Below are 26,311 nucleotides of genomic sequence, written 5' to 3' on the forward strand. Positions count from 1 at the left end.
TCCACCTCGGGATAATTGATAATCGCAGTTTTGTTCTTTACTTTTATATTTTTTTCTAATCCACTTCGTATAAAAAAGGAGCTTTACCGGTAGAGCCAAACCGCGCGATATTTGAAAAACGAAAATCGAAATTCGGTATATTTTTTCGTGAACTCAACCAAGAGATTCTCTGTAGCTTGTTCCTTTTCTTGTTGCTTCCATGGTCTTCCTATTCCTTATTTAGAAGGGAGTACTTTTTTATGTTGTTGCTCAATTTTTTCTGTGGTCTTCCTTGTTTCTTTTTTATAGGAACTGCCTGCTTAGGAAGTATCTTCGACATTAGATTATTAAAATTTGGATAATCAGATTCTTCCTGTCGTTGTCGTGTGTTAGAGACCGTACTTAAATAAAGTAAAATCTCAGGGGGGGGGGGCGAGAGATTTTATTATGATTTGTTGCGATGGGGGGAGGGGGGTCCTTCACTCATGTATGTAATATCTGAAATTTTGCGAAAATTTTCTTCTGAACATTATCTTTTTAGTTATAAATTTTATTATTTGGTTGAAAATTTAACAGTTTTCTCAAGAAGACGCACTTTTTGGTTGCAGATTCAACTCTCTTGTTAAAAAATTGTCTTACTGGGCTGAAAATTTAACTCTTTTCGTAAAAAATTAACGCTTTATTTAAAATTCATATTTTGTTGTTGATAAATCAACTGAAATCTGTTTTGGATAAAAAATATTTTATTCTGAAAATTTGTCATTTGATTTGAAAGTTCAACTCTTTTTTAAGAAATTTGTCTTTTTTATTTCAAAATTAACCTGTTCTAGTTCAATTTGTATTTTCCTGGATAAAAATACAACTGTTTGGATACAAATTTAACAATTTTGTTAAAACGTCATACGTTTTGGTTAAAAATTCGAGTATTGAACAGAAAATTAACTTATTTTAAAATTCATTTACTTGAGCAGAAATTAAAACTTTCTTGGATAAAAATGCAATTTCGTTAAAATCGCACTTTTGGATTGGATATTCTGTAGTTTTGTTTAAATTTGAACTATTTCGCAGAAAATCTACTTTTTATTTGAATTTATTATTTTTTCGTTGAAAAGAGAACTGGAATCTTTTTGGAATGAAAGTTCAGCAAACAAAAAAATCGGTAATTTATGATTACAGATTTATCTGTTTTAGTCTAAATTTCATCTATTTTGATAAAAATACAACTGTTTGTTTGAAAATTAAACTAATTTCTTAAAAAGTTATTAAAATTGATTAAAGTTCAACTTTAAAAAAAAGGTCATTTTTTATTAACAAATTTATCTGTTCTAATACAAATCTCGTCTGTCATGGATCAAAATACAACTAGTTGTTAGAGATTTTGTTAAAAATTCACCCTTTTTGGTTAAAAAATTCGTCTTTTTGGATTGAAAATTCGATTTTTGTCGTGGACACTTATTTTTTGATACAAAGTTCATATTTTGATCTTGAAATGTCAAATGAAATCTTTTTTGGATGAAAATGCAACTATTTTTTTCCTTAAAAATTCATCTGTTTTAAAAGAAATTTCATATTTTTTAAAATAAAAAGGTAACTATTTGGTAAAGAATCCAAAAATTTGGTTCAAAATTTGTCATATTTGGTTAAAAGTTCGTATTTTTGTATTAAAAATTCAATTTTTTGTGTAACAATTTATTTCTGGTTTCAAAATTCATATTTTGTTCTTGAAAAGTACACTGAAATCTTTCTAAAAAGAAAATTCAAATATTTTTTTGTTGATAATTTACCTTTCTGATTTAAAAATTCACCTTCTTTCGTGTAAATTAAATTTTTTGTATGGTAATGCAACTTTTTGGTTCTGAATTATTCTTCTTTGCTTGAGCATTTTACTATTTTGTTTTAAAAATTTGGTTGAAACATTTTGTTAAAAAGTCATTTTCTTTTTGTTGAAGATTTATATTCTTAGTTAAAAATTCCTCTCGTTCTTTAATAGTTGAAGTATTTTATTGAAAATTAATCCCCTTCAATTGAAAACTCAACTAGTTAGGTACAATTTAAACAAAATTTTTCAATTAAGGGCTGACGTCTTTGGTTGAAAATTTAAGTGTTTAGTAGAAAAGCCTTTTTTGGATTAAAATTAATTTTTTAACTGAAAATGTAACTTTTTTATTTTTTTTTTTAAATTGATCTTTTTTATTTGAAAATTCTCTTTTCTTGATCAAAAATAATTCTCTTTGTTTGAAATTCTATTATTGTTGGGTAAAAATGCATCAGTCTCGTGTATAATTAATTTTTTTCGGGAAAGTCATATTTTTTGTTTGAAAATTTTATTTTTGCAGAGAACATTCGTTTAGATAGAACAATTAGAACAATTTTGATAAGCTTTTATTTATTTCTTGAGTACAACATTTTTATTTTTTAAACATTCATCTTTTTGGTTTCAAAATTCGTAATTTGAAATTACGAGATATGTCCCATTATGTCTGGAACATTTGCTTTAAATACTTTGAGGCATACATTTTCTACTGGGTGTTTTTTCTTGAAAATTTGTATTTGGGGGTGTTCGTGGTTGTTGAAATCCCCAAAAATTTGGTTTCTTCTGTACATAACCTCAAATGTAGCCAAAAACGCCATTTTTTGGGTACATGACCTCAAATATCTTAAAATCCTGATATGATGGGCCAATTCTGACCACGGATTTAGATTCTTTAAGGAAAAATGAGAGAATTATGAAAATGCAGTTTAAAAGTGCTCTATTCCCGCAAATTATATTGATGGTTTAGTTAGATCAGAGAAAGACTTTAAAATTTTCGATTAATCTTGAATAAGACGTCGGTAATATTATAAGACACAAAGGCACTAAAAATTACAAAAAAATTCTTTTGAGCTAAAAGTTGGAGAAAATTTGACAGCTCTTATTTTATTTTTTATTTTGAATTGCATGAAAAACAATTTAAATTAAACAGAGATGTAGGGGTTTAAAAAAAATTGTGTTTTAAAATTTGGGTCAATTAATAATAATTTAAAAGATTTGAATCAAACAATTTAACCTTGTTTTCTTGCTTTTTAGTCCACTAACATGTGGTTCCCCCACCATGATGGATTCCTGGGGCCCGGGAAGAACAGGGACACCCCCACTTGCACTGCCACCTCCGCATACGGTTGGCAGCATTGGCGGAACCTCAGGGGTCCCAACTCATCCGCAACCCGGCACAATTGCACCGATTGCCAGTCCAGAAGGTGTAAGCGATGTAAGTATTATTAATAGATTTAACTATTATTAGGGGTAGAGTGGGGATAACTTATAACAATGTGAAATTTGCAGCCTTCTGATAAATAAAGAAAACATCATTTGTGCTATATAAAGGGTAAAATGGACATTAGGATAATTTGGGCACTAGATTCAAAATGGGATAAATTTTACTTTTAGGGTAAACTGACAAGTAGAATGAAATAAAAGAAGTTTTATAGACACCGAATTATACATCATATAAAACTAAAAGAATGTCCCTCTAGCATCACCCACTTGGAAAGTTTTCGACCCAATTTCTAGCTCATTTGGAGTCTGATTGTCATGCCGTTTAGCAAATTCTCCAGGAAACGAGGGAGCATTTCCAAAACGACCATTTTGTTTCCCTGTACAGTAAAAGATTGGGCAATGATCGCCTCGATAGAAACGTAACCTGTAACAATAACACTCAGAGATACCGAAATGGGTAACTGAATTTTTTGTTCTTGTTTTAAAGATACTGCGGCATTTCAAGCGGCAATGGCCGCCGGCTGCACTATCGAACTCTCTGATAATAGGATTAAATGAACATGCCGGGAATAATATTTTTCAGGTCGTAAGATCTCCCGAGGCTTTAGGAAGCTTAGAGATTTTTCTTGGACCTCAAATGCGGCTTTCAAAAGACGATTTAGCAAAAGAAATTGAACAGGAACTTTAAAGAATTAAAGAGTTGGAAAAAATACTTTAAAGAGTGAAGTGTGTAATAATATTTTAGGGACTTTTGGCAACTTTCCATATACAATTTATAAAAGCAACTCAAATAATCGGGTTATGGCTAGGACATTTCAATTAATTAAGACTTATAAAACAAGAATTATTTCGTTTATTATCAATATTTATCAACAATTTTTTAAACCTAATATTTTTTCAGGTATCCCAAAAATCAGGATTATGGGAGGGTACCCATTCGTCTTCAGTCGATCAAGGTCCTTCTCGAAGTGTTTCACATGCGGCAAGTTTGGATGCGATTTCCAGACGGGTCGTCAAACCCGAAACTGCGAGGACGCCCTGTCGCAGTCTTACTTGTAGCGTTTGTAAGTACAATCTTATTTATTCGCTCCAAAAATTTAGGGGTGGATTCTCCAATCAAATCAGATTGATCCATTTAAAAAAAAACTTTCACATTAAAGAGTAAAGTGCTCATTCCGTTCACTGGGTTCGCTAGGGCGTTTTTCAAAACCCCCTTTTCACATTTCTTCACAATTTTACATAGAATTCCAGATTCCTACTATCTCTTTACACATTTAATTTTATTTGTATTTATTGAAGAGTGAGAAAATTAAAAAGCAAAAAAGCTGTGTGTTTCAATCCGGCGCACAATGTTCCGCATCGTATTACCACAGACTGCTTTTAAATATTAATTTTTAACACATGAATAAATACAAATAGATAAATATAAATGTGTAAAAATATAAATAGTCATATGTTCTATATTCAATTGTGCATAAATTTGATAAAGAATGAAAATATGTCCTAGCGGATCGCGTGAGTGGGCCGATTCAGTTCAGTTCACTTGTTCCGCTAGGGCATACTTTCATTCTTTTTAACTTTTCTTTAAAATTTATCATCGAACAAAACACTCTTTTGATCTTTATATATTCATATGGATTTTTCCTGGCCTATTTTTTCATCTGCCTTGATGAATAATATTCAAATTCCAGCAAATTTGTCAAATTTACCCATTTATTTTCAACCAAAAAGATAAATTCCCAACAAAAAGGCGTCATAGGTTATACTCCAATTGAAAAAAGATTAAATTTCTACAAGGAATAATCATTTTACAACAACAAAAAAACGAATTTTCAACAAATCCAGATTTTTCACTCAAGAAATAAATAAAGGCTTATTTAAATTCTTAACCTTGAAGCCACAAGACGAATTTTTTCTACAGAAATTGAATTTTTTTCACAAAAAAGGGAGAATTTTCGACTAAAAAATATCAATCTTAGAAAAATGGAAGTTACATTTTCAGTCAATAAATTAATTTAAAATAAAAAAAGGCTTTTAACTCAATAATTTCGTTCAGTAAACAAATTCAACAATGCAGTTTCACTTTTATCTAAGTAGTTCAGTTTTTAATTAAAAAATATTAATTTTCAACAAAATAGTTAAAATTTCAACCAAAGTGATGAATTTTCAACTAAAAATATAAATCTTAAAAAAAACGATTTCTCAACAGAGTGATTCAATCAAATCTTTCAAACAAATTAGTTGAATTCTCAAACAAAGAAACATAATTTTTAACCAAAAATGATGACTTTTTAACAAAAGTATTTAATTCTCTACCAAACAGTTGCATTTTTTATCCAGAAAAGATTAAATTTCTCTTAAAACAGATAAATAAAAAAAGTTTCAAAAAATAGTTGATTTTTCCTCTAAAAAAGAGTTTAGTTGACTTTATAAAATCAAAATATAAATTTTTTAACACAAAATAACTGTCTAAGAAAAACAATGAATGTTCAATCAATAAAGATCATTTTTTCCTACCAAAAAGTATGGATTCTAAAAAAAAATTATTAAATTCTCTATCAAATTCTTAAATTTGTATCCAAAAAAGAGTTAAGTTCACTTTTCAAAATAACAATAAAAATTTTTTAATACAAAATAAGTTTCTACAAAAAACGTTGAATTTTCAATGCATGAAGACGATTTTTTTCTGTCAAAAGGGATTCATTTGAAACAAAATTGTTAAATTATCTATCAAATAGTTGCATTTTTATCAAAAAAGATAAAATTTTCCTTAAAACAGATTAACTTTTCATTTAAAAAAAAATTTTTAAAAAAAGTTGAATTATCATCAAAAAAATACTTTAATTTGACTGCTTTTAACTAAGTAGTAGAATTATCAATAAAAAAGATGAGTTTTAAACAAATTGGTACAACTTTCAACCAAAGAGATGAATTTTCAACTAAGAATATAAATCTACAAGAAAAAAAATAATTTTTTATGAAAGTGATGCAACCAAATCTTTCAAACCAAATAGTTGAATATTCGAGTAAAGAAAAATAATTTTTCACAAAAAACTTGAATTTTCATTAAAAAAAAAGATATTTCTACTACAATAGATAAATTTTTAAATCAAAAAGAAAAAATTTCAAAAAAATAGTGGAATTTTTTGTAAAAAAACAATTCAGTTGACTTTTCGCGATCAAGATCTGAATTATTAAACAAGAAATAATTGCATTTTGGTCAAAGAAAGATAGAATTTGCACTAAAACAGATGAAATTGTAATAAAAAATGACTTTTCCTTTCAAGTTGAACTTTCATCTAGAAAAGATTTCAGTTTATTTTTTAAAACCAAAGAATAAATTTTAAACAAAAAGTATGACTTTTCAACAAAATAGTTTATTTTCGACCAAGCAGTTGCATTTTTATCCAAAAAAGAGGTCATTACTTCTAAAAAAGATGAATTAAAAAAATCGTTGAAATTTTATCCAAAGAGTTATCCAAAAGTAAACTTTTCAAGACCAAAATAAGAATTGTAAAAAATAAGTTAATTCTTTGATAAATATTCGAATTTTAAACACAAGTATGATTTTTTAACAAGATTTTTAAATTTTCAACAAAGCAGTTATATTTTTGTCCATGAAAAATAATTTTTTTACTGAAACAGGTGAATTCTTAATTCTAAAAGAAAAATTGTAAAAAAAAGAGTTGAATTTTCATCCAAATCTATTTCAATTGACTTTTTAACAAAAGAATACGAATTTTAAACGGAAACTAAATTTCCGAGGAAATAGTTGAATTTTGAACAAAACAGTTACATTCTCATCCAAGAAAGATGGAATATTTCTACTAAAAAAGATTAACTTTTAAATAAAAGAGACAAATTTTCAGAAAAAATGGTTTTCATCCAAAGAATATTTCAGTTGACTTATCAGTAAGAAAATATAAATTTAAAGCAAAAGGTTAATGTTCTTCAAGAAAATTTTAAAATTTTCAACTAAATAATAACATTTTTAACTAAAAAGATAATCTTTAGGAGAAAGTTTTTGCCAACTTGCATAAATTAGTACATGAGTGAAGGACCCTGCCCTAACAAATCATAACAAAATGTCTCGTACTCCCCTACCCTTGAGCTGCTACGTAATTTAAGTGTACGGTTCCTATGCTGAGAAATTACGAATTTAAAGCTAATTATTGCACGTCAGGCTGCAGCACACAGCTCTTAATTTTCTAATTTTCAACACACGAATGAAAACAAATACGTAAATAATTTTTTTTTTAAGTAAACGATTATTGAGTACTACGTGAAATTGTTAATAAATGTGGAAAGTAATGAAAATATGCCCTAGCGGGCCTAGTGAACGGGGCGGTAACTATGTAGTTACTTTACGTACAGGCAATTGTGCAACCGTTCCATTTCCGCGGTCCGCTAGGGTATATTCTTAAATACAAACTTGTTTGACCCTCTTTCATTAATAAAAAGTTTATCTTAATCTACCCCTATTCATTCTTTAATATTTTTCTTTGCCATATTAACACTACCATATATTCTAAGTGTTGCATTTCCGTCACTCTGTATCCATCGCATATTTTTTTCTTGAAAGAAAATCCGCAGGTGGTTGTTTGGTTAAAAAAGATTTTCATTTTGAAAATTGAGGATTCTTGCCTCACTATTGTAAGAATATTTAGCCTCTGCTATCCTTCTCATAGCTGTCAGGGTAGCGGAAATCGATCCTCATTCGTTTCATCTGCCATTCCAAAATCAAACATCAGAAAAATATTCTAGTAGCGGGTCGAGGGAGCGAACAAGTCACCCTCGAGCGAAGGCCAGCGACTGTTGATAATCTCACCGAAGGTAAAACAGAAAGAGCAAGTCTTTCTCGGTGTCACCGACCGAGCGCTACCGAGTTTGCACCCTACCTTACCATCCGCTTACGGCTTTGATCATGAGCTTTCGGCGCTAAATTTCGACTTCTCTGGAACGTCGAATCAATACTAAATATAATAATCAATATTTCTACTCGATTTTATTTTCATTATTAAAAAATTATTTTACAGGTTCCAAAAAAGTTTAAAACGACCACAGTCGATAAGTCCGCATTACCCACTGTTGGTACTTATATTTAACCTGGAGTTGGTATTTCAGATTTATCGACTGTGATAACTATAATATTCTTTTCAAAGACAATAGCTTTTTGAAACCCTATTTAGTGATGTAAAATTGTACAAATTTTTGGCAGTAAAAATAAAAATCTATATTTTATTTTATTTAAAGTTTTAGATTCTGCGTTCCAAAAATGTCAAAAGATAGCATTTACATTAGCGCTCTTTTCTGAGCTTTCTTAGGCCTTTTTCACACTGCTCACTATTTCTATATTTGATCACACTCAATCAAAATTTCAAAATACGAAATATATATTTTTATCATACAATATTATTCTAAAAAAAGCACTGTAGCTTCCTCGGTCGGCTACACTGTGCTGCAATTTTTGAAAATTGATTATCAACCTTTTTTTCAAAAATGGTGCAAATCGCTTTTACCGAACGGAAAAGATATCAACAATTTGCTTGACTAAATCCCTCTTATTTATTTGTAACCAATTTCAAGGTTAAAAAAATGTATGGATATCAAAAAATTTGTAACAAAACCGAATCGAATTTTCATTTCTGTTTTTGAATGCAATAACTTTTTTTACATTTATTAAATTCAGTAGAATTTTACGTTTTTAATGGTCTTTTTTTCAATTTATTGTGGAGTGTGAATCTTTTGATTTATTTAATTTGCACTGTCGGCCGACCGCTTAGAAAAAACTAATTTTTACCATTATTATCTGCTTTTCCTGAAAGTGGACCCTGATGGTTTTATTATTATTTTCTGCTGGATGAAAATTTTATGTAAAAATTAATTTTCTAGGGGTAAAAAATCATACTTAAATTGTTTTCCCGATTTAAAACAATTTTTAAAATAAAGGGTGTGACAATGAAACTCCCCAGAGAAAAACAAGATCACCCTCTTCATTGTAGAAACCATCTCATAAAAAACTGCGAATATTCCTGCTAAAAATATAATACTACCTTTTGAAAATTTTAACCAAACGCATTTCTGGTTAAAAAATAAAAATTATAATTCTATCACAGGTTTGACGCTTCTAGAGCGGATTCAAAATATCTTTACTGACACACAAATGCTTATTTAGCTCGAGATTCCAGCTCATCTGCTTAATTTAATACATATTAATTCAAAAAATATATTTTTGTTATAATACATAAGACTTTTGAGGTTGTAATTTTCACTTTGGAACATCCAATTATATAATCTTAAAGTCATTCAATTTCAAAATAAAAGTATCATTTATGAAATATTGTACAATCTATAACTAATGGAAAAATACTATTTATAGAAAATAGTAAAATATACAGTTAATTCAATATTAATCACTGTATAATTTATTATGAATACAATAATACACTATGGCAAAATCCTTCTCACAATCATACAAATTAATCAGCAGAGCTTGTTTTTCTTGGCAATAGTTACTATAGAATCAGCAAATAATTGACAATAATAATTTTAATGGATTAATCAATTTTGTTCTTTCAGCAGCAAAACATTCGAAAATCTTCCCTGGTGTTGCTTCCGAAAGTGATTTGCAAAAATGGCGAACATCCAGAGACCGGAAGTCGCCTTCTTTGAGTCAAATGGGACCAGAGTCCTTAAGACACAAAGTAAGTCAAAATTAAAAACAATTTTCTCAAACGAAATTCTCTTTTTAAATGACAAATGAAATATATGAATACAAAAATTGTTCTTTTCTTCCCTTTAAAGTTTACAAAAATATGAATGCAAAATTTCCTTCTTTTAGTATTCACTACAAGACAATGGCTCGGCGAAATATTTTCAAGGGGCTATGCACACACCAAATATGGGGGAGAAAGTGGCACAGGTGAGTTTAATTTTTTTCTCGATTCATTTAATTAATTTAAATAATTTTGTAATTAAAATTCACTTTCATGAATTTTCGATTTACTGTTATGCTTCTTGCATATGTTATTCTAATCCTAAATAAAGTAATAGTGTATAAAAATGTTTATTTAAATTGCACAACTTTACAATTGTAAATTTGTTGATTTAACAACTATTATATAATTATTTTAGTGATTTGATTAAATAAAAACAAGATCGTCGTAATATTTGACTTACGTAAACACTGTGGTAAGAATTATGTAATTTATTGACTCGTTGAAACCTGCTTATTCAGAAAACTTTGAAAACTTCAAAAATGGGGAAAGTATCTACTACAAATGCATTTATAACTTTTTTCCTTCGAGAGATAGTGTCGTAACAAAGGTCAAATCGTTTGGCGCCTCGTTCTCAGGATAATTAAGTCATAACTTGATTCGCAAGTTATAAGCTTGTTCACAAGTTCGTTTTAGTCACAAATAGTATTTGCGTGACGGAAATCTCTTAGTTTGACACCGTCTGACGCGTAGAGCCTCTTACTACTGAAAACGAAAAACCCTCGAAAGCGACATTTTTCTCCTCTTTTCAAGGATATCCGGTTTGCGAGAATGAATTAAGAATTTAATCTTATCAATTTCTCAAAGGTGATTCGAGAAATTGTTTTCAATTTTATCTTGCCTTTTCAACTGTGGCAGAAAGTATAAATGTGAGTGAGCGCTTCGAGAAAAGTCAGTAGTAAAGTTCCGCTGTGGTCAGACGTTACAAGCTCTAAGAGAAAATTCGGATTTCCTAATGTACAATAATAATGCACGAGTTACAATTTGTATTTTATAATGCACAATGTGCAACTTTCAATGTTCACTGCCATTGGAAAATTTCCGTACTAGTAGTACGAGTATTATTCAAAATCAATGCAAAAAAATCTGAGATATTTTTAACCTTTTGATGATAATATACCACGTGAAAAGTTTTTAAAAAACCGACAATTTTTTTCATTTGATACCTCGATTTCAACTTGTAGCACAACCTTGGAAATATGTAGCAAAAATATAAAAATTTCTATCCCACAGTTTTTAAGTCTTATCTTCAATTTAAGCCAAAAAACTTCAAAAATCTTAACGCTTGAAGGTTTTTGAATTTTGATTTGCTTACATTAAAGGTAAGATCTCAGAGATTACTTATTGCTAATTTAAGTTTGCTTTCACAATTTTCTTGAGCCACAGCACGAATTGAAGTTAAAGTGTACAATCTGAGGAAAACTCGGCGACTGAAACTTGGCGCAGATATGCTTGGACATTTTTAGCCATATCGCCGGAATCCATAACGATTTTTCAAGTTTTATTGACCTAAAGTAAAGATAAGACTTCAAGAACTGTGTGCTATGAATTTCAAGTTTTTCCTCAAACTTTCCTAAGCCACGTCACGAGTTGAAGTTTGGGTTTGAAATTCCAGAAATTCTTCCATTTTGTCAACTTCTCACTTGATATATTCTCTTAAAAAGGTTTAAAAATATTTATTAGAGGTCATTCGACAGGAAACTTAATAAGCTTTCCAAAATTTAAGAAAACAGTCTTTTTCCCCTTTTTTAAAGGATTAATCACATTTTTCATGTCAGCAGTGATATTTAATAGTGCTCGTGCTAGTCTTACCAAAAATTTCCGTTCGTTGTGTACCATATACAATTTGGAATTTACCATGCTTATAAATTGTATAATCGTGTATCGCAAATTAAAAATCATATCATTATTGTTTATTGTGAATTTAAATTGTATACAATTATTATATATTGAAACCATGAGTTGAACAATAATTATGTTTACTTAGTTGTTGATTCACGCGAGAAATTTTATTCTTAAAAAGTTTATTGTTAAGGAAAGTGCTTCATAAGCATCTTTCGAATCTAGGATTTCTGAGAAAACTCTCGACTCGAAATCGGTGCTCTATTGTGTCTCAAGCACTTCTGAGGTCAAAGTGTCACTTCTTAGTGTTCTTGTGAAAGTTGAAGAATATATCGACCCTGTTTCGAAAGGTGCGTGTTGAGTGTGGCTTTGAATTTTTTTTTAAATAAATCACTGTACCTTAATATTCCAATACATTTCTGGATGAGAAATTTCATATTGTGCAAAATTGAACAAGTTACAATAAATTGGAAATTGTAGGTTGATTGAAAATAGTGAATTTATTGAAAACTTTTCGAAATGTAAAATGTATTGAGAACTCGGCGCCTCCATTCTATACCGATCCATTTCGCGTTTTGCATTGTTTGAAAATGATGCAAACTGTGAAAATTTATAAATTAAAATAATTCTAATTCAGTATGAATTATACTATTTCAAAATTTATTTTTATTGAAATTTTATTTTTATAAATTGACCCACCCCTAATTTGTTTTTTTCGGGAAAAGAAATTCTGTTTTTTTCGAAGGAATATCCATAACGTAACTAAAAAATTTGTTTGAAACAAGATTTTTGTTTAAACAATTAGGGTATATTTTATGAAATAAGAAAATACTGAATAATGAGCAACATAGTACATAAGATTCAAAAATATAGAATTTTCTCCAGCTTTCCTATGAAAAGGCGCAAGTTAATGATAATTAATTGTTTAAATAATTGCAATGGAGGGAAAAAAATCTTCAAACAAATGAAAATTGTTTCAATGATTGCCGAGGTTAATAATTGATTAAAGTTAACAAAATTAATTGTTTACGTAAATTATTATTGTTTATAACTATCTTCTATCTTAATTCTAGATGTTTGCGAGGTTTTTTCTAAAATTATTCACTTTTGGTTCACTTTTAAATTATAGTGAAGAAGTAAATAATTTGAGTTAAAAAAATAATTTGTTAAGCAATTTATCAATATTGTTAATAAATTCTCTTTGCTTAATGGTATAATGTTGCGTTTTCTTTTGAAATTTAAAAGTATTTATCTTTTTTTCACTTCGAGTGACTTGATAATTCATTTTATTCAGCAAAAGTAATTGTTTAAACAAATTTATATTGTTTATAACTATCTTCATCTATATTAATGACTGATAGTTGCGGTTTCATTCTGAAATTCTTAACGTTTTGTCCTCTTTTCCCTTAGTGAGGTAATAATGAATACAAGTTAACAAAAATAGTTGTTTAAGCAAATTATTATTGTTCATAACTATCTTCTTTTGGATAAGTGCTAGAAATTTGCGGTTTTTTTTGACATTTTTAACTTTGCTTCACCTTCTTAGTTATAAACAAATAATTTTTAAACATCTGAGAGAATCATATTTTCAATGCTCTCTTTCTTTTTTTTACAAAGTAATCCTTCTACCTATTCCTAATTATTCCATGCTTTGATTTTGTCTCTTCTGTAAGATACGTTCTTTGTTTAAATTATACTTTTTAAACATTGTGAAAAGAACAAAAATAATTCACTTAAAAAAGACAGTTATATTTAAAAAATTATTTTTATTGAGGTTTACTTTTTATTTGTTCATAACTAAAAAGGGAATGCAAAACAAAGGACTTAAAAAAAAGAATCGTTTTAGCATTAGTCTAAGAGAAGATAGTTACAAACAAATAATAAATTGTTTAAATAAGCATGTTTGTTAATTTGCATTAATTATAAACCTAACTAAGTGAAAAGTGGATAACAAGTTTAAAATTTCAGAAAAAATCGAAACTTTTAGCAATTATCTAAGAGAAAATAGCTATGAACAATAATAAATTCTTTAAATTATGTTTCCTTATTTGTATTCACTACTACTTTGCTAAGTAAGAAGTTGGTACAGAGTTAAAAAGTTCAACAAAAAAAACCTCAACTATATAGCAATAATAAAGAAGAAGATAGTGGCAAACAATAATGATTTGTTTAAATAATTATGCTTACTGAATTGAATTAATTTTTAACTCATTTCAAGTGAAAAATAGATTATTATTTGAAAATTTTAGAAATAACCGCAACTTTTTAGCATTATTCGTATTGAATATTAACAATAATAACATATTGTAGAACCAATTATTTTCTTAACTTTAATTACTTATCTACATGGAAAATTTTATTTACATGAAAACATTGAAAATTTCGGTCAAAAACTTCAATTTTCTAGCATTATTATAAGAGAATATTAATAATAAATTGTTTTAGGAAATTATACTTGTCCATATTAATTATTATTTCACCCTAATTGAGAATCCGACAAAAAGTGTAAACTTTTTGAAAAAAACCGCGACTTTCTATCTTCATTCTAAAAAATAATGGCTAAAAACAATAATAATTTGTTTAAACAATTTATGTTAAAATCTCATTTGCACTATAACGTAGTGTTTTATATACTAGAAATAATTTGCATGAAAGAAACCACAAAAAATGATAATTAGCGTCAAAAACTCGCAAAACCCAATTTTTCACTTATGGGGTTTTTTGGTTTTTTTGTTTGAAAAATCGAAAGAGAAAAATTTGGGCCACGCTATTGCAGAACCCCTAAATATAATTTTTTTTTATTGTTAAAAAAAAGCACCCTAATTTTGCGCTCTATGAGCTATTGAACAATGCCAAACCATGAATTAAACTTTGCGCAATTTTCATATTGTGTTCGATGATCTAACTTTGTTCAAAGGAATTCAAATGAGTTCCAATTTAAATTGAGGGTAGCTTTGATAATGCGGGAGTATAGAGTGGGAAACTAGGTAGGTGCCTTAAATCGCCGTCAGGGGCGTTTCAGCCAATGTCGCAGTGTCCCCCGTCCTTTCCAATAGCTCGGATCGTGACTCTCCGTCCGCATCCTCTCAAGAGGAATTGCCGTGTCACGTGGTGAATAACGGGTCACTTTCGCAACCCTTGATTAATTTTCTAGAAATAAAAAATGTTCATCAGAACTATAAAGCAAATAAAATTACAAAAAAGAAAAGTAACTAAAAAGTGTTCGCTATAAAAGTAATTCAAATTTCCCGCCAGGGGGCGACGCTTCTGGACATTTCAATTTTTGTATACTTTTCCGTGCATAAGAATTTACAATCTATAATTTACTACAATTTGTTGAAAAGAGTGCATCGTACAATTTTACCTACAATGGTAAAATTACATTTTTCTGAGAATTTTATTGTGAATAGTGAAAAAAGTGTTACAAAAGGGTTACACGTCAGGAATTTCAGAATCTACAAGTGGTGGTTTGATTTAAATTAAACTTAGTGAAAGTATAGTGCTGTATGAGAGACATTATTGGGCCAAAAAGATTTTTGAATATTTACAAATTTATTGGTTTTACGACATATTGAATTTTTTAATTGTATTTTTTGTAATTATTAAGATTTCTGGAACACATAATGGGATTTTTGTGAGACTTGGAGGTATTGTAGATAAAGTTATAAATTTTCGAAATAGGAAATAAAAACAATTAAATTTTTCCCACAAAAACAGTTTAAAAAATTGAGATTGCATTTTCCGCAAAAACCGAAATTTGTATTAAAGTATTACTGGAAAGATTTCTTATAAATACTCCCTTAATTAAATAAAATCCTCAAAGATTCTTCTTCTTGGAGGTATATAGCCATTTTAATAAGATCGTTCGCCGCACAAAAGATATAATTTGAAATTTTAGTTTTATCTTGAAACAAAATTTTACTTTTAAGAAAATTTTTGATTTGTGATAATAATAGCTATAAAAAAGTTCGAATAAAAAATGTTATTAACAAACCCAAAATTATGAATTGTTCACTTGAAAATAAAATTTCGGCATTAAAATTACATGACTTTATTGACAAAGTGATACTTCATTATAAAAATATATCTCCCGATATTATTTTTTAGTTTTAATAACAAATTATATAAAAAATTCCTAATTTGAAGTCAGAAGAAAGCAATTTGATCTCCTAATTGTGCTCAATCAGAGTTGCCAGTGTGATTTAGAATTTGGTAAGGGACCATCCATACACCACGTGGACACTTTAGGGGGGGGGGGGTATGGCAAAATTACACGCTTTGACCACGAGGGGGGTAGGGGGGGGTCGGGCTAGAATCGACGTGGATACACATTTCTCTAAATCTGTGGAAAATATACTGAAATGAGACAAGGTATACTCTAGTTATACTCGAACTTTTATATTGTGCTCGTGCACAATATAATTTTTATTTTTATTTTTATTATAATTTTTTCACGACTTTTCCTTTAAGATTCAAATTATGTTTAAGCTCACGTTCATAAGCTAATCCAAATTTTTTCAGCTAATTCATCGCTCCTTTTGGACTTCATGTAGTCCGGGAGCTCACGACAATTCTATGGACATCTTTTCAGTACTCACTAAAATTTCAGATTCTTTTGTTTTCATAGTCAACAGTTCGAAATTGGTTGACTGACTAACATCTGTTAGTGCATTTTGCAACAATTTATCGTTAAACTGGTCAAAAATTCGAGTGAAAAAACGTAAATTTATACTCTTGAAACCCATTGGGGATAATTGTTGGAATGCTAAGAACTAACAATAAGTTTGACTGGCAGCTTTTCGGTGCTGCCAAAATGGACTGGCAAACTGCCAACTGTCAAACATGTCAAAAATTCGAGTAAAAAAACGTCATTTTATTACTCTTCATACCAACGTGGAATGATAGTAACTCTTGAAATTCATTGGGAATGATTGTTTAAATACTAAGAACGGTGATGCCGAAGTTGACTGGCAGGCTGTCAAACATGCCAAAAATTCTAGAAAAGAAACGTCATTTTAGTACTCTTGAAACCCATTGGGAATGATTGTTTGAATGTTGAAGACTAACGAAAAATTTGACTGGCAGCTTTTCAGTGGTGATAAAGTTGACTGACAGACTGTCAATCATATAACAAATGACGGGATGAAAATTAGAACAGTCATTTTAGTACTTCTGAAACGTATCGGGGATGATTTTTTAGGTGCTAAAAAGTAAGATCATAATTGATTGGCTGTTCCTCAGTGGTGCTAAATTTGACTGGAACACCGTCTAGCATGTCGAAAATTCTAGTGAAAAAGCGTTATTTTAGTACTTTTTAAACTCATTGAGGATGATTGTTTTGGTGCAAACAACTAACAAAGAATTTGACTGGCAGCTCCTGATTAGTTCCAAAGTTGACTGACATTTTAATCAGCAACCGAATGAAAGTTTTGTCCTTTTCATTAACTAAAATTTTCATCTATAGGATACTTCTCTAAAACTAATATGTATATAAAAAAAAGAAACTAAAAAAATCTCACTTTTTAAGTAAATTCACAGCTCGAAACAATGGGTTTCAAGAGTACTAAAATAACGTTTCTTCACTTGAATTTTTGGCATGTTTGACAGCCTGCCAGTCAACTTTGGCACCACTCAGAAGCAACCATTCAAACTTCTCGTTAGTTTTTAGCATCCAAATAATCATTCCCCGTGGGTTTGAAGAGTACTAGAATGACGTTTTTTCACTTTTGAAGACTAATAAGGTCTATATTTTCATAAAATATGTCCACGTGGACAAAGTACAAGGGAGGGGGGGGGGGGTGTTTGTCCAAATTCCACTGCTGTCCACAAGGAGGGGAGGGGGGTCAAAAAATGGTGAAAAATTTTCCACGTGGTATATGGATGGCCCATAAGAAAAATTTCTTATTTAATATTATTTGTTATATTTATAAACAAAGTGTATGAATAATTATTAAACGTGGAGATTCAGATCCAACTAGAAGGGATTTTTTCTCTTAACTGTTCTAAATTTATATTGCCAGTGATAATGGTAATACGATTTTATGCCTAGAAATATCTATAAAGTGAACATTTTTTTATTAAATATCTTACTACAATTAGCAAATAATATCGGGAGAAATTTTTTTACGACCAAGTATCACTTTGTCGATAAAAATCAATACTAATTTTTATGTACAAATGTACTTTACAAATAAAGAATCCACAATGTTCAATATTTATTAATAATATTTGTTTATAGCCATCATAATGACCAGAAAACCAGTTTTTTTTTCATCCCGTGTACCTCTAAATATCAAATCAAAGCAACAATTCAATTTTCAAAGAATTCTTTTTTAAATGACCACAATGCATTTAGGTATCCAAAACCACATTTTTTATTTAATAACAAATCAAACTTTTTTATAACTTTTCAAGCGTGCTACTGCTCTAAGGATCTTTAAATTCAGTCAAACAAGGCTTAAATTAGTATAAAAACAATACTTAAATAATATATGTGCTTTAGTAAAAAAAATGGTTTATTATGTTATAAAAAAATTAATGTACATGTTTGATATTCTCGTGATTTGCAATAATTAGTTATTGAAATTCATAGTTTTTACATAAGATATGAAAAAAATAATGTCCTATTGTATTTTTTAAATAAAGTAAACTGAAAATGTATTTCCAAGGACTCCTTGTTATCATATTTTGTAATTTGATAGAAAAATTTATTTGATTAAATAATTATTATAAAAAAATTCCTGTGCCTGCGATTCCTCCATGAGTAGATTCAATTGTTTACAAGAATTTAATTAAAAATAACTTGCCAGTGACTTTTTGCTGTAATATTTTTCGAATAACTAATGACAGTTAATTATTTAAAGAATTTATATAAAGAATTGCACATTTTAATTCAAGGCAAAAGAAGTTTGAATACAAAAAAGATTTCGAATAACTATTTATTTTTAAGATTGTTTTTGGTTATTCGATTTCATGGTTATATAAATAATATTTTCCTAAGATTCTTGAGAAAATTCAGCCATATTTTAGAAAGTTTCAGATGTGAAATCAAAATGTCAACAAGGAAGTTAATCCTTAAACCCTTAAAAAAAAGTTTAATTTTCACATAAAAAGACGAATTCTGAACGAAAAATCGAATATTTGATATTTCAATCCAAAGCGATTTTTATTTGAAACCGAAAAAGTTAAAATAATCTGAAAACGAAAATTAGCAACAAAACAGTCGAATCATCACCCAAAAAACAAAAAAAGATCAATTTTTAACGAGTTCCACTTTTGATAAAAAAAGATGAAATACTCTTCAGAAGAAGCGAATTTTCTATAAAGAAAAACTATTTTTCAAACTAACACATGAATTTTTCACCCAAAAGGATGAATTCGCATTGAAAAATGTAAGCTTCGATATTTAATTCAAGAAATATTTTGATTTTGAATGAAAAACAGTTGTCTTAGTAGAAAAATCAATTTTCAAAATAATCCATTTTTGATAAAAAAAAAAGATTTTTCGGTCCAGAAAAAAATGCATTTTTTTAAACCTGTATTGTTGTTTTTCTTTAAGATTATATCAATGTAATTTTTCAAGATACCGGATATGTTGAAAAAGTATTGCGAAAAATTCAGAATAGAAGAATATTCAAAGTTAAAATCATTTTTGGAAAATTTTAAAAACTTTTGAATGTTTCAAAATAATTTGACTTTTTCCTAAAGTTTTGAAAAAATGCCGTAAAATTAAAAAAGTTGTCTTAAAATCTTTCAGATTTCAGTTTGACAATTTTTGAAATCTTTTTAAATATTCCCAACAAAAAAATTTGGTAAAATAAAAAATGATGACAATTTTCCCCAGAAATCTTAATTAAACTTGTTTATTTTACGGAAACCTTTTGAAATTCTTAAATAGCTTCTAAATCTTTTGTTTGAAATGATCATAAATCTACATTTTTATTTAACGTTTGTCCAAATATTTTCAAATTTTATATTAGGTGTTTTCGAATATTTTAATTTTAAAACTACTAACACTTCGAAGTACCGTTTGAAATACTTCCTAAAAAAAATTGAAAATCCTGCAAAACTTTGACAAATTGTTTCAAAATCTTCCAGGTTCTTTTTTGGTATATCTTGAAGCTTTTGAAGCTTAAAATTAATCTTTTAAAATAAAATCGAAATATATTTATGGACGAAAACTTTGATTAAAAATGTGCAAAGTATTTTTTTTAAATGACAATAAATTTTCTCAACAATCATTTTACATTTATTCTTTAATACAATTTACAAAGAATTATTGTGATTTTAAATTTCAAACAATAATTAAAAAGCTTTAAACATTAAAAAAATGTTCCTGGATACAAATATTGTATTATTGTTTATTTAATAAATTAATAAATAATATTTATTCAGAAACAATTTTTTAAATTATATAAATTCGGTAATTTTATCTCAGGAATTTGATTATTCGGGAACTTTCCAATTCGTCAATTGTATTTTTTGGGAATTTTATCATGAGCGAATTTTAAAATTCGGGATTTTATCCATTCTATCAGAGCAGTCTATAAAATTACATTGTTACTTTTTTTTGACAGATTTTTGTTTGGTTAATTTGAAGAGATTCAAAAACGTATGAGATATTTTAGGATAAATATAGTTTTCTAAAATGTCGGATTTTTTTAATGATCTCAATGTATTTATAAAAATTTCACAGAATTTCAGAAAATTTCGCCAGATTTAATAGAATTTCAAGGGACTTTATAATATTTTAGTAGACTAAAATGAAAATATTCAATAGAAGTGAGCAATTTTGTAAGGTTTCAAATATTTGAAGAGTTTCAAAATACAGTCTGCATTCTCATTAATTTATCATTAATTATAAACAAAAAATTTGAATTATTTTTATTTTTTAAATTTAATTTAATTTTTCTAAAATTATTCAACTTCACGTAATTCAATCGATTAATTTGAATTTGTATCAGTTTTTATTTAATTGATCCTGATGATCAATTAAATAAAATGGTTAGTGGATTTGAAATATTTAAATGTATTTTTTAAAATTCCTTGGCATTTTTATGAGCGTTGAAAATATTCCAAGGAACTATTCATTGATTTCAGTAATCCAAGGGAATTTGAAAATATTTGAAATAGTTTAGGAAGCTTGAAAAAATTCCTAGAAGTTTTTTATTCTTTTCAATAGTTTGAAGGATTTTCAAAGACTTTCAAATATTTTAGGTTATTTAAAGGGATTTTAATATTGTAATGGATTTCAAAGAATTTATTTACAAGAAGTGAATTCTTTTAAATTCTTCAAAATTCACTTAATTCTACTCAATTCAATACATTTTTAAAAAGTTTTTGCTTAATTCATCTCAAAGTCTTTAAAATTCATCTTGAATTCTTAGGAATGTTATAAAATTCTTTTGAATTCTTTATAATTTTTCTAAATTAATTTGAAACTTACTCCAGTCAAAGCATTTTTCGTATTTTTGAATTTCTTGAATTCATTTGACTGTCACTTCTTCGGTTAGAAAATAAAATAGTTTAAAATATTTAAAGTGATTTGCATTTTTTGAATACCCCCTGAATTCTTTTAAATTCTTTAAAGTTTTCATGACTTTTTTTGTTTTACTTGAATTTTTCTAAAATCATTCCATTCTATTGAAATGAATAGATTTGTTTAAATTGTTAAATTTTAATTTGTTTGATGCCAAACTCTTTTAACCTCAGCTTGAATTCTTAGGCATTTCGCTCAATTCTTTTGAATTCTCTTTAATTTTTCTAAACTTATTTCAAACGTACTTTCATTCATTTTTTGAATTGTTTTGAATTCCCCTAGATTGTTTTTCAAATATATTTATATTTTTTATGAATTCAATCGAATTATTCTTAATTACTTTAAATTGCTCTGAATTCACTCAAAGTTTACTGAAATAAATGGATTTTTAAAATCTTTTTGAATTCATTTGAATTCTCTTAAATTTAAAACTTGAATGGGCTTTTAGTCATTAGTCAATTTTTGGTTGAAAATTTGTAAAGTTTCAAACATTTGAAGACAATTGGCCATTTCTTAATTCACCGTGAATTCCTTTAAATTTGTTTGAAATTCTCTCTAATTTTTTTAATTTACTTGAATTCTTATAAATTCACTCAATTCTATTCAATTCAATGGATTAAAATTTCTTTAAGTGTTTATTTAATTGATCTTATATTTTTCTTACCTCATCTGGAATTTTGACGAATTTCATCGTATTCTTCTCGTCTACCTTAAATTTCTCTAAATTCATTCCAATTTTACAGAAATCAATAGAACTTTTTTTATTACATTTTTTCCAATTTCTCATATTTTTTATCCCATGGGGACTGTATGGCATTTACGGAACAAAAAAAAGTGCAATTTTCGAGAATTATCTTGAAAGAAATCTTTTTATCCATATCACTTCCTCAGGAGATTTTTTTGGCAAAGTTTGATAAAAATCTCATCATTTTTTCAAATTTTATGGTAATTTATCGTAAACTTTGACTAAGTTGGAAATCCAGTAAAACTTTTCCGATAACAAGAAGTGGAGAGGGTGGTGCTGGTGGGTAAGAGTGCACGTGCCAGATTATGTGTTCTATGGCCGAACGTTGTGAATCGATAAAGTAGTACAAAGCTGTTTATGTACAAAGTACTAATATTTTGTGGAATTGATATTGACGTATTAGAGACAGCGGACACTTAAATGTTACACAATTACCCCCTCATTATTTATTGGTTTTGCCGTGGAGCATTATTGTACAAACACAATTAGCCTAATGAGAAGTTAATGTGTACTATTTTTTTGTATAGTTTAATTCCATGTTTTAAGAATAAATGGGCAATTTGCCATGTACAATACAAAGTTTTGCAACAAATAACATTTTGCAATATACGTTGAACAATTAAACAAAAACTGTACAGTATGCATTTAAAAATTTTCACGATAATAGAAAATTGTCTGAAAATTCCTGGTAAAATTAAAACTGATTTCTTTTTGTAATAAATTTTAAAACATCAAGAAGTTTTACAACGGTATAAAATTAATTTAAAATTAAAAAACATTTTATAGAATTTTTAAAAATGTAGAATAATAATACAATAATAATGTAAAATTTCCTCAAATTCCTGGAGTAATGTGAACTTATTTTATATATTCTTAAATAAATTTTAAGAGAAAATTTACAAAGTTTTATGAAACATTCGATCAAATTAATTAAAAATTTGAAAACATTTTTAAGAATTTTAAAAACTTACATTTATGACTATTTAAAAATAAAAATTTTGAAGCTCCTTAAGAAATTTGGAAGGTTTCAGATAGTACAACATTTCTGAAAATTCTTGAAACAATTTGAACTTATTTTTCAGAATTTTTCAGAATTTTAATTAAATTTCTGGAAAAATACGAATAATTTTAGAAGATATTTAGAGAGTGTAAAAGTTGTGGAAATCATTGAAAAAAGTATTTTAAAATTTAAAAAGATTTACAAAAATTGTACACAAAATGTAAATTACAGAAGATTTCGAAAAAAGTTGTACGCTTTTTGAATAGTTTGAAAGGATTCAAGAAATTATAAAACTTTTTTTTAAGATTTCTAAGATAATTTGTAATGACTTTCTTTCGAAAAATTATTTTTTTAAAGATAATATCAAAAGTTTTTAAATGATTTTATAAGATTTCTACAAATGGCAAAAAAACATCTGGAAAATTTAAGGTCAATTTTTTTTTGTTCTTCAAAGATTTTTAACATTTTCTGGATAAATCGAGGAAGGGAACAAAAAAAATAGCTATTAGAGATTTTTATTTTGTATTAAAAATGATATTTTCTTTAAAATTATAATTCGCTTAAGATTTTTTTTATTTCTTGACTGAAAAATCTTTTTTAGTTGAAAATTCTGTTTCAACGCTACAGAATGAAAAATTTGAGAGGTTACAAGGTTATCTATTGATTTTCATCGATTTGAGGAGATTATAAGACATTTTTAAGGTTTCAAAGTATTTCAGGGCTTATCCATAAACTTTGAAAGGTTTTAATGGATATCTTTGAAAGTTTTCAAAGTATATTACATTATTTTTAGAGATTTTGTGAGATTTTACGTAAATTTGAAGGATTTTCTGAGCTTTTAATGCACTTTAATATCTTTCAAGGAATTTATAAAGTTTTTAATGAATTCATCCGGGATTTAAATTATTTATTGTGGTCCAACTAAAAAGAAAGATTTTTTCAGTTAGTAGAAAAGTGTTTTTCGCTAATCTTTGCTTATCTCTTTTGTAACTCCAGTAACTTCGTGATTACTTTCCTTCTTCTTAGATTTTTCTTTGTGTTACTTGGTATTTCCACTTCAATAATTCGAGGGATTCACAGGAATTGATTTATTTATTACTTTTCTCTTCAAGGCTATATTGCTCCTGAAAAGTTGCTTCGAAGAATTCTTCTCATCAATTCTAATTTTCTTTCTTGACTAAAACAAAAGAAGAATCTGGAACAATAAACCAAAGAAGAAACTCAATAGTTGGCATCTTTTGTCACCTTTTTTATATATACTGGGTGATTTTTTTAAAATGAAACTTTTTTCATAGAGTGCCTATTTTTCGAGATATTTAAACATACAGGGTGGTTTTTCTAACTTGAAACTTTCAAATATCTCGAAAAATAGGCACTCTAAGAAAAAATATTATTAATCCAAAGTTTAAAGTTAAAAAAATCACCCTGTATAAACGAAGCAACCTTTTCTTTGACAGCGGACACGAAAAAAAAGAAAATCTTTTTTGCAATTTATGATGGAAGCGTATAGAGATCTAATAAATTGGCCGAGTGTAAGGGGCCGTACTTAAATTACGTAACAAATTATAGGCCATATATGAGATGGTTTTTTAACAAAATACTTGAATTTGCTACAAAATAAATGAATTTCAAACATAACAGTTGAATGTTCAGCCTAAAAAGATAAATTCTCCTGGAAAAGCGTCATAGTTTAGCTTTCAATAAAAAAAATATGAAATTTATACATGAATAAAAATAATTTTAAAAACAAAAAGATTTTTTTAAAATCAAGATTTTCCATTCCAGAAAGAAATAAAACTTTATCCAAATTTTTAAACCTTCAAGCCCGCAAGAAGGAAACTTCAAACCAAGAAATTTTTTTTTACCAAAAAAGGAGAACTTTCGAATAAAAACTCACAACAGTGTTATAGCAAAAGCTTATGCTCTCCCTAAAGTTCACAAACACAATTTAAGTTATAGACTAATTGTTTCTACTGTTGGCTCCCCAGCTTATAAATTATCAAAGTATATTTCAATTATTTTTAAACCAGTTTCTATAAACACTGATTCATTTTTGAAAAATAGTTGGGAACTTAAAGATTGTTTAAAAAATATAAATGTACCAAAAACCCATTCGATAGTTCCTTTAGATGTTGTGTCCATGTTTGACAGCATCCCACTAGATCTCGCTTTAGATTGCATTGAAGAAAAACTTAATTTAAATCATAATTTGACAAAAATAACTAGAAATGAATTTCTAATAGCCACCAGAACAGTTTTCAATGGTACCGTTTTCTCCTTTAATAATAAATTTTATAAACAAATTTCGGGTTGCCCTATGGGTTCACCATTATCCCCTGTAGTTTCTGATTTAGTTTTACAAGATATTGAAAAAAGAGCTTTACAATTGTTAGATTTCACACCTAATTTGTACAAACGATATGTCGACGACATTTTAGCCATTATTCCCACAGATAAAATTCAAGTTTTCTTAAATGCATTTAATAGTATTGAAGATTGTATAAATTTCACTTATGAATGTAAGATTAATAATGTTATTAACTATCTTGATTTAAAAATTTTAAAAACTCCAAATGGCGATTTATTAACCAATTGGTATAAAAAACCTTCTTGGTCTGGTAGATACTTAAACTATAATTCACATAATTTATTTGGGCATAAAATTGGTTTAATTGAGGGTTTAGTTGATAGATGTGTAAAATTATCTGACATTCAATTTAGAAAAGAAAATTGAAATCTATTAAAAACAATTTTAGCACAGAATAACTATCCTCATGAGTTTGTAAATGACATCATTAAAGAACGCATTCATGAGATTTACAATAACAGTAATAAAATTAACAAGAAAAGAAATTGGAGTGATACTTACAATAGATTTAATTTAAATGTTACTTTGCCTTACATTCAGGGCCTATCAGAAAGATTAAGAAATTCACTTAAAAAATTTAATATCAATGTTTATTTTAAAAACACTAATACATTAGATAATTATTTGTCAAGAAGAAAGGACGTCGATTCCATTGCAAATTTATCTGGTGTTATTTATTTAATTAAATGTAAATGTTGTAATAAGGCTTATATAGGTGAAACTGGCAGGAGATTAAAAACTAGAATTGCTGAACACAAAAGAAATTGTGAAGTTGGGAATTTTAACACAGGTCTGTCGCAACATTCT

At 27.7% G+C, this 26,311-nt stretch overlaps 1 protein-coding gene across 2 annotated transcripts in view; it reads left to right on the forward strand.

Annotated features, from left to right (window-relative positions):
- LOC117172744 (potassium voltage-gated channel subfamily H member 2) overlaps positions 1 to 26,311 on the forward strand; it is a 198,320-nt gene that overhangs the window by 101,630 nt on the left and 70,379 nt on the right. For both annotated transcript variants that reach the window (XM_033360932.1, XM_033360942.1), the window contains exons 5-9: positions 3,047 to 3,227; positions 4,137 to 4,299; positions 8,000 to 8,068; positions 9,815 to 9,939; positions 10,077 to 10,157. In XM_033360932.1, the coding sequence (XP_033216823.1) occupies positions 3,047 to 3,227; positions 4,137 to 4,299; positions 8,000 to 8,068; positions 9,815 to 9,939; positions 10,077 to 10,157 (619 nt within the window). The remainder of the gene's footprint in view (positions 1 to 3,046; positions 3,228 to 4,136; positions 4,300 to 7,999; positions 8,069 to 9,814; positions 9,940 to 10,076; positions 10,158 to 26,311) is intronic.

The sequence above is a fragment of the Belonocnema kinseyi genome, chromosome 1 (genome assembly GCF_010883055.1).
Source record: "Belonocnema kinseyi isolate 2016_QV_RU_SX_M_011 chromosome 1, B_treatae_v1, whole genome shotgun sequence".
Lineage (NCBI taxonomy): Eukaryota > Metazoa > Arthropoda > Insecta > Hymenoptera > Cynipidae > Belonocnema > Belonocnema kinseyi.